The 9,300-nt window shown below is 39.1% G+C and overlaps 1 protein-coding gene and 1 long non-coding RNA gene across 2 annotated transcripts; one reads left to right on the top strand and one right to left on the bottom strand.

Moving 5' to 3' along the window:
- Positions 1 to 4,026: 4,026 nt before the first annotated feature.
- Positions 4,027 to 5,043, top strand: LOC149157858 (uncharacterized). The gene is made up of 2 exons (XR_016262018.1): positions 4,027 to 4,248; positions 4,570 to 5,043. It is a non-coding gene; the product is annotated as an uncharacterized LOC149157858 (long non-coding RNA).
- Positions 5,044 to 7,367: 2,324 nt separating this feature from the next.
- On the bottom strand, positions 7,368 to 9,022 carry LOC149157859 (protein PLANT CADMIUM RESISTANCE 7-like). Its single transcript, XM_089437668.1, has 4 exons — positions 8,291 to 9,022; positions 8,123 to 8,194; positions 7,800 to 8,012; positions 7,368 to 7,713 (listed from the first exon to the last, which is right to left on the bottom strand). The coding sequence occupies exons 1-4, from the start codon at positions 8,484 to 8,486 to the stop codon at positions 7,622 to 7,624; spliced, it is 573 nt and encodes a 190-aa protein (XP_089293794.1). The 5' UTR covers positions 8,487 to 9,022; the 3' UTR covers positions 7,368 to 7,621.
- Positions 9,023 to 9,300: the final 278 nt, after the last annotated feature.

The raw sequence follows: 9,300 nt of genomic DNA on the forward strand, positions 1-9,300 counted from the left end.
CAGTGGCAGCCAAAAGAACCTCGTTTCAGCAGAGGTCGTGAAGCGGTTGGGCCTACCGACTACACCGCACCCGCAGCCGTACAGTATTGGGTGGCTTCATGAAGGACGAGATCTCAAAGTTCGCCAGCAGTGTCGCCTTCCCTACAGCATCAAGCCCTTCACAGACGAGGTATTGTGTGATGTTACCCCTCTGGATGTTTGTGATGTATTATTAGGCCAACCATACTTGTGGAGGCGACATGCTGTGTATGAGTCAAGGCCTCGTGCTGTCATTATTTCTTTAAATAATTCATTATACAGGATACCGGAGGTAGCCCCACCTACCACCACATCTTTGATCACTACCAAGAAAGGCAGCAAGCTCATATCACAGACCAGGAAATTCATTTGTCTGGTTCACCCCCAAAGTAAGGGGAAGATTGTTGCTACATCCATGACCCCCGCAAAGGGTTCCTCCACGCAGCAGCAGCAGCAAAGGGATATGGTCATGACAGAACACAGGAACAACTTCTCCTCACCCAGAGGGGTACCACACAAGTTTCAGGTGGGCAACAAAGTTTGGTTACATCTGCAGAGAGAACACCTTACCAGAACCCATCGGAAACTCAGACCACTCCGACATGGTCCTTACACCAGTACCAAGGCTATGGGAAACAATGCTTTGAAGCACAGCACTCCTCCATTCCTTGGCTTGCACCAAGTGTTCAATGTGGACCGTCGTCGACCATGCTTCCCACCATTTCTGGACACATCAGATATTGCAGAACAGCTCACCAGAGACCCAGCTCAGCAAAAGCTTCCTCATCTCAGGGAGGAACTCAACGCAATGGGGGCCATTGCTTCCTAAGGGGGGAGGAATGATCCAGGTGGATGTTGGTGGCCACCCACCTATCCCATTTGGACCCCCACAACTGTCTCTTTCAGCATTTTCAGTTTCCTAAATTGTAGCACAATTTACTATTTTTAGCTGTTTTTCGGGTCCTGAACTTCCGGAGCCATTTTTAGGCCCTAAACGACGTTTTTTTGGGAATTCGGGGCAACATGGGTCCATGGACCGATGTTGCCTCCCAAAGTGGTAGTAATCGGATAGATCTTTCTAACGAGCTATCGTACGTGTCAAACGGAGATCGTATGCCAAAGTTACGACCCCAGGAAATTGATGTACCAATTTACCCAAACGGGGCCCACAATTTGGCGTTTCATCTTCTAGGGTTAGGTTTTGGAATGTGACGGGTTTTCCATTGTTTCTCAACAATAAATAGGCCTACGAGCCTCATTGTAAGACAGTTCGGAACAGTTCAGAGGCATGTAGCCGCCACATCTCTTCTCAGAGATAAGCTACCATTGCCCTAGCTGGTTTCTTTCCATTTCTATTTGTAAGCATATTTCAGTATTTTACAGTAATGAAATGAAGTATTATTTCCGCTGCATCTCAGTATTTATGGTTATCTCATCTCTGTATTTATGGTTATCTCTGTAATCTATTGCGTTCCTGTCTAAATCCGGATCAACACACCACTGTCCAAGAACCATACCGATCCCATCACACTTGACACCAAGAATGTGATCAACGAAAAATCCAGCTCAAACTGTGAGGCTAAAGTCTCTCTCGCTGCAGATCCAGCAGCTTGCTTATTTTTCTTCTTCTGTGGACAATTTGTGGCATAATGTCTGTGCTGATGACAGTGAAAGCACTTCACCTTGGACATGTCCTGCTTCTTGCCTTTCACACTGGAATGAGAAGCTTTCTTGTTCCTCCCCTTCTTTTCTTTGGTAGCCAAAGTGCAATTTTCTTCATCAAGTGCCTTTGATGAAGATCCATTCCTGGTATTCTGCCTTATCTCCTCTTGCACAAGATCTAACCAAAGTCTCTCCCATCCTGGCAATTTCTCCTGACCATTAATAGAGTCCTGATAGGAATGCCAACTCTTCGGAAGACCAAGGAGATCCAAGCTCACCAAGTCCTCATCATCGAAAGTCACCCCCACACTTCCCAGCTCATCCCGGCACTGGGTGAACTTCGTGAGATACTTGGGCATACTGTCTCCTTTCTCACACTTAATGTTTCTGAGTTTATCCTTGAGCGCAAACTTCCTCTGGTCGCTCTTGCTTTGGAATAAATCTGTCAACGCTTTCCACATCAAGTATGGAGAAGCCTTTCCATGCAGGTTGGATACAATGTGATCTTTCACGCCCTCCAACAGAATCCTTCGACACTTTGTTGTCTTCTTTTTCCAAGCCTCAACGTGAGCAGCATCAATAGGCTTTGGGACCTCAGCCTCTATGAACTCCTTCAGCCCATTGTCATCTAACACCGCCTCCATCCTATCCTTCCATGCAATATAATTCGAGCTGCCTTCAAGGGAATACTCCAATCTCAATCCGTTGAAAGACATTTCAACTTTGACACCAAGAAAACACTGCTGCAAATTCGAATTCCACCAGCTCAAAACTCAACTGCTTCTGATCTAAAATTCGTGAGAACAAAGTATTTGTCGTACAGAGATTGACTATATGGGCATTCACTGGATATATCACCTTCCAAAAGAAGGATGAATCCAAAGGCTACCTGGCCCGATTACAGACTCTGCCTGAAGAAATAAAATGTAATCACTTTCTGAATAATAGATCTGATGATCAACTATGCTCTGATACCATGTAGAAATTTTGAATAATATAACACTTATTCATAGAGATTATCCTGATTATACACTATTTGTGGAATACATGCATAATACATAACCTCCTCTTCGTTGATCATCAATTTTGCAGAATTAAAAGCAATGAAACATCAACCGCATGCGTACATTAACACAGTATGTAATTGGGAAAGCATACAGCTGAAAAACCCGCACTATCTGTGTATTATAATGATAGATAACATGTAACAATACATAGTACAATACTCCTCACAAGTACTCAGTACTATCTCCACCTGTTACACACAAACTAGCTCAGATCTGAATCAAGTCACAGGTTCAAATCTCCTCCACTGTTTTCCTGCCTCCACTGCGCAATCCAAAGTGAGAATGATTACTTTCCAAGCTCGTTTTCCCTTGGCTTGTACTGCGCAATCCTCATTGGCAATCTCCATCACTGATTGTGCAAATCTCATGCATAGCTATAGTCACAACTAATAGTAGTCTCCACCTTTAACACTTGTCTCCACTGAACTCTCCATGCACTGAGTTAACTGATGAATTCTTTAGTTGATTTATGAGTTAATAATTAGTGAATTAATTAATAATTAATTCACATCACTCATCGCTAGTGTATTCTGCAGTTAGAATAAATACAACTAGTTCAACTAAGTCAAACTGAACACAACTCCATCAACTCCTCAATCAACTCCACCAAACTCAATCACTTGAGTTCTAACTGAAGTCCATCATGCAATAGCTCAACTAACCCATAAGAAAAGTGTATTTCCTTCTGGCAGTTGCATGTGCCACATCCGTAGCTCGAACTGAAGTGATCCAAGAGGATAAGATAATGTTTATAGTCCAAATATTATTAAGAGCTAATAATATTTGACTGTTCTATTTTTTACCTGGCAGTATAAAAATAGACTCCGCCCATATTTCTAAAAATATAAGTCCATCTATTTTTACCAACATGACCAATCATCCACAAATAGCATCCTGCAACTCATAGACCATGATCCATATGTCTAAAAATAGACTTTGCACCAAAAATAGCTTGCGGGCCCACTTAGTGAAGACGACTCCTTTCCACTAAGCTCCATCATCTTGTTGCATTTTCAACAACTTGAAGGCTCTAATACCACTTGCAACATCCCCCTATGACAAAAATAAAATATCAAAAATTAATTAATTACCTATATATAAATATGGTAATTTACTTTCCTAATGCACTAACCCCTTAACCCTCCCAATTCATTCTCCACTTAATGAACTTAACACCCGTAGCCTTAAATGTTTCTATCTTGTTTGAACTTGCGACAGATGCGTGTAATCCTGTTGGAGGTTAGGTTTAACTACGTTTTGAATTCGTATATTAATTAAACTGTACCCCAGACCTTTGGGACTCTTCCAGACATGTACTAGCAGAATGGACAGTTGTGTGCCTCTTCACCATTAATCCCGTGGTTGGCAATCCAATGGCTGTAGAAAAGAGAGTTGGTTTTTGGAGTAACCTCCTTCGGTATGCAGGCCTCATTCCATCATTTCTATGTTGGGCCGATGTGGAGGCTTTGCAACCCCATCCAGCAAAAGGGTTCATCTGCAGGTCAGTGTGTTTGCCCTTCTTCACAGAGTTGGATTGATTGCTCAATTTCATTCAATTTAGTTTCGCGAATAGCCAAAGGGTAGTTGTTGGACCCTTATTGTCTATGTCTGTTAATTCTAACTTTAATCCTCGACCCTACAAACCTTACTACAACTTCTTCTGGCCACATGAATTCTAGTGTGGTGTTGGAGTTTTATCGAGTTTGATTTCTTACTCTGGCCTCAAAGGTGAGCTCTTTTTTCCACTTAAGGTACTAAAACGTTGGCTCTTTCCTTCGATTTCTCTCGAGCATTTACTAATGCAATTTTTCTTTGATTGCAGGTAATACTTGTCAATGGAAGGCTTAGGTTTTGCCAGGGTTCCAATTTCTCCAGTCATGTGGTTCCATGTAGCTCGATGAGGGCCATGACTGAAAACCTAGCATTTAACGAGTAAGAACAACTCTTCTTTCACCAAGTTTGTACTCTGTGTTAGGTACCATGAGTTCTCCATTGTCTCTTCTATTCGTGAGGAAGATTATTCTAGTCATGCTAGGTACTGAGGAGGTTCACAAAGCAAAAGGTAGATTCACAAAATTTCCCTTCCAGAGACCCTCTGTCTCTCTCGCAATTGTCACTACTATTAGCGCATAGCCAGTTTTATTTATTTATAAATAAATTAATGTAGGGTATCGAATTCCTGAGAGCTTTAGGAGGCACTTAATGCCATGTTACTTGAATATGGAGGGTTTCATACCCAGCTAAATATGTATATAGACTTGTCGAATTAAAGGGTTAAGTATTTTTGTTTTGCATAGTTTTGTTTTGTGGACCTCCTTCAAGGCTTTTAAATCTTCCTGATGCTTTAAGACAACAACCCATATAATACAAGGGTTTTTCTCTGTTTCTCTTTAAATTATATAATGCAGTTGGTTATATTGCACATGGATTTCTTTGATACCCATAATTTATAGTTCAGTTATGTTAATGTTTTCATGTTAATACAAATTTGCATACATTATTTGTTCTTTCCTCATGAATGGATAAAAGTTTTCTTGCACTTATTGTTCTTTCGAACTTTGTTATTGGGCTTGAGTCTAATGGTTTTTAGTTCAACATTATATCTTCTTTATCTCTCTTAATTAGTGTTGTTGAACTAGTTTGAGCTACAAACTCAATTAGTATCCTCACAAAGAGTTGTTCCTACGGCTGCTCATGATAGTTCAGCACTGGAACGACTCTAAAAGTGGGCATGCCATATGGGGTTCTAATTTTATTTTAAGGAACCCATTAACACTAATAATTAACCAATCACTCTACTCCCTATGTACTGCTGGGAATCGTTCCATTATTGAACATCTTGTCTCCAACTTATAACCATCCACAAAGGCTATCATGGTTTAGGTTGTTTTCACACATATTAATACATAATTTCCTTCACAGTGTTCTGCATAGTCATGGAGGGTTTGGCTCCATCTAGCCTTTCCAAACTTACAAGATCCCTTTTCTTTATTTCCATATGTGTAAATATACTCTTGTCAATATCTCTATGATAACCCATCATTCCTATTTACCATATTGACAAATTAAAAGAAACATTATACCAAACAGGCATACATAAATACGGAATACCCTGGTAATACTCATCACATCCATTCATCAAAACAACAATTTAAGATAAAGAATTATATCAAAGTGGGTATAAATTAACTTAGACAGCCGTAAGCAATCTGTCATGTAATTTTATTCATAATACGCCCAATGTTCATTTCTGGTGGAACTTCATCTTTAAAATTTGAGCAACATAATTTTCAACTTAATAGGATTGTTAGAAATAAAACTTCAAAACAACATAAGTTCTACTTATCTGCAATTCTTGAAACAAATTGAGTCAGTGTGCCCAGAATGAGACCATTCCACCCTACCAGCAAAACTGGCTATTACGTCTAGATTCCCCCAGAGCAATTTTTTGGCACAGTTGGATATAACGAGCCTAGGTTACCCTTCGAGACATGAAGACACTAGTCCAATGTGAAATCTCAGATTGATTTGAAACAAATTGAGTGGTTGTGCCCAGAATGATACCATTCCACCCTACCAATGGAACTTGCTATTATGTTGAGATTCCCCCAAAGCAATTGTTTGGCACAGTTGGATATAAAGAGCCTAGGTTACCCTTCTAGACCTCAAGACACTTGTCGAGTGTGGAATCTCATAAATCAATTTGAGCCTCTAACCAGCTCTGGAAATAATTCTACAGTTCTCATCTATCCTTGGTTCCCCTTCTGGTAGCCAACGCTCTCTTAGTCCCTTCGGAGCCCTTTTATCTCGAAGAAGGAAACTGAATACTAACTCCCTCCAACTGTTTTCCAAACTTCTTTAGCTTATCGTGAAATCATAATATCATCATTCTATTGTGACTCTAACCATTTCCCGAATTACATAAAATAAATTCATTACTAATTATTATAACTGTTTGTTTCTTATTCTTTTCAAAATTATAAAAAAGAAAAACAAAAGTAAAACATTACAACAATAACTTCATTTTTTTTTATGCGAGGGTCTTACAATTTATCATATATATATATATATATATATATATATATATATATAATGAATTAAACATCATGTAATATCAATAATATTATTTTATGTTAGTTCCGTGTTAAACAATGAAGAAAGTACATATCTCCTAAATACTAAAAAGTATATTTTTTTTTTACTTTCAATTACTTGAATTTTTTACATAAAGATGTAAAAGTAAGGTGGAAATTAAAATATTTTATTTATGGAGAACATCATTTTATTGGTTATTAATAATATATCTAATACAAAATCATAATTGGCCATACACAACCATCAGCAAGAAGTAGCCTGTATTTGGATTTGTTAACTAGTTTGACCATTAAAAGTTTTGGAGTTGTTGATCATAATTGAGAAATTATTTTTGTGAAATATTGATTTGTGTTGTTTAAACTAGTTTTCTCACTGCATATATGAATTCAGCATGCTAAAAAAACTCATAAAACTAATAGATTATGGAGAGTTACCAACTCAAACTTGTAATTCCAAAACAGAATTTTAAAGAAATTAAAACAGAAAAACCTCCCAAAAAAACAAAAACCTAAAACTGTATAACAATTTAATGTTATAAACCATTCACACGCCTTCAAGCTTATTATTATTATAAATAAAATCGTAAAGAATCCACAAAATAAAATCGTAAAGAGTCTACAAAACCCAGGTCCATACATTTCCCGGTTCGGTTTATTTTGAATTAATCAGAGTGCAACTGAGACAATTCAAAACTTAGTTATATATTAAAACACCATATCCATGGATGGCTGGGATAGTATCATTTATTTGCTGTAGCATCAAATAAATGATATCATCACCTATTTGTTCATAGCTTGACCCATAGGGGGCGCTGTCGTAAACCTTCCCTGGGATGCTGATTGATTCTGCTTTGCCAGATTTCCCATCCACCCTGCTTGTTCAGATCCATATTTACAACATAAGAAACAATAAATCCAAGTCACCATGAACTGTGGAAACTAATAGAAGATCACTTACCGAGAGAGGGATCAAAGCCTCTGTTCTGGAGCTCTCTGTATTCCTGGCTCAGAGCACAACACTCGCAGCAAAAGTGAACAAGGCAGTCTCCACAAGGCTTCTCTTCCAAATTGAATTTGTCTCGCAGCTTCTTTCTGTACAAACACGAATAACAGCAGGCGCAGCCCGTAAAATAGAGTAGCACACCGTACAGAGCTCCACTAACGCCGCAAGCTGCAAAGGAAGTAGACAATATGAAAACATGAAGAAAGAAGAAAATAGCCCAATTGTCAGAATCATATTTTCGTTTAAACTAATGGAAGAATAAATTAATTACTACTTACATGTAGTACCGCTATCGGCTATTTCGGCAATCTGGCCGAAGGCGATGCAGGGGCACCAACATGTGAGACAACCTGCAATAGTCATTCATTCAGTTAATAAGAAAATACTTAGCATTCAATAAATCATATAACAATTGTGATAGAGGTAAGAAAAGAAAATAAACTTACAACTGCTGCAATCTTCACCGCAGCCACAGAGTCCAGTGGTCCATGCGGAGGGATGTCCGCCCTGCTGCTGCTGAAGAGGCATTTGAGGGTAATTATTAGTATTATTATATGCATCATAAGCCGGAACACCAACAGTTGCTGCAGGTTGCGGGTATCCACCTGCATGCTTAGGCTGTTCATCAACGGAGGGATACATTCTTTCTTTCTTTATTTTCTGAATTGAATTGAGTTGAGTTGCAGGGAAAAAAAACTCAACGCTAAACTACTCCTCTTCTGCTCCTTATCGCTTACACCTCAGGGTTTTTAATTGCAGTCAAAACACTCTCAGCGCTTCACGACCTCCTTCTCCTCGTTCTGTTACTCATTCGTTGCGCCTCCGGCTTCTTAAATAAATTCACAGATCATAGCATCCTGGTTTGGATACGCGTACGGAGACCGGATCCACAGGATAACTTTTGAATTCTTGGCTTCTCTGCGTTGAAATTTCACGCGGAGATGGGCGCTCTGCACGTTGGTTTATAAGTTGAGGAAAAAAACCTGTTTAAGTGGGTTACGCGGCAGCCGCGACTCGTTCTTTCAGTAGTCATCCAAATTTAATAACCAGGAAGCGTGGAAAATTTGACAGCAAGCAATAAGTACCTCCCAAATTTGACTCAATGTAAACAATAACAGGGATTTCTGATCGCCAAATTTGACTCATTCTTCTAACTCTTATCATTTTGAATTTGAATTTCACTGGCGCACGCTAAGATCAGGAAGTCAATTATGGCCTTGGAATACTTTTCATATTCAACGAAAACCAGATGCAAGCGAAACGCAGGACGATATATAAGATTCATATTGAATGAAAACCAGATGCAAGCGAAACCCAGGACGATATATAATATCACGATGAGAGAGCCCGTGAGCATTTGTGAATTTCGTTGAAGCATCCCCTTTGACAAGTCCAATGTGAAAGGCAGGGTAGGGAAAGCAAAGGAGCTTGCTTAGTTTATATGATAACTTTTTGT

Source organism: Pinus tabuliformis, chromosome 5_2 (assembly GCF_031772625.1).
Source record: "Pinus tabuliformis cultivar Carrire ecotype Pingquan chromosome 5_2, CPIR1, whole genome shotgun sequence".
In the NCBI taxonomy this organism is placed as follows: Eukaryota; Viridiplantae; Streptophyta; class Pinopsida; order Pinales; family Pinaceae; genus Pinus; species Pinus tabuliformis.

Bases quoted from the DNA above. Each gene is read 5' to 3' on its own strand.
- LOC149157859 (XM_089437668.1), bottom strand. From the start codon at position 8,486: ATGTATCCCTCCGTTGATGAACAGCCTAAGCATGCAGGTGGATACCCG. The intron at 8,013-8,122 runs GTAAGTAGTAAT...CTTCCTTTGCAG, and splicing joins AGCCGATAGCGGTACTACAT to CTTGCGGCGTTAGTGGAGCT. The intron at 7,714-7,799 runs GTAAGTGATCTT...CTGAACAAGCAG, and splicing joins AGGCTTTGATCCCTCTCTCG to GGTGGATGGGAAATCTGGCA.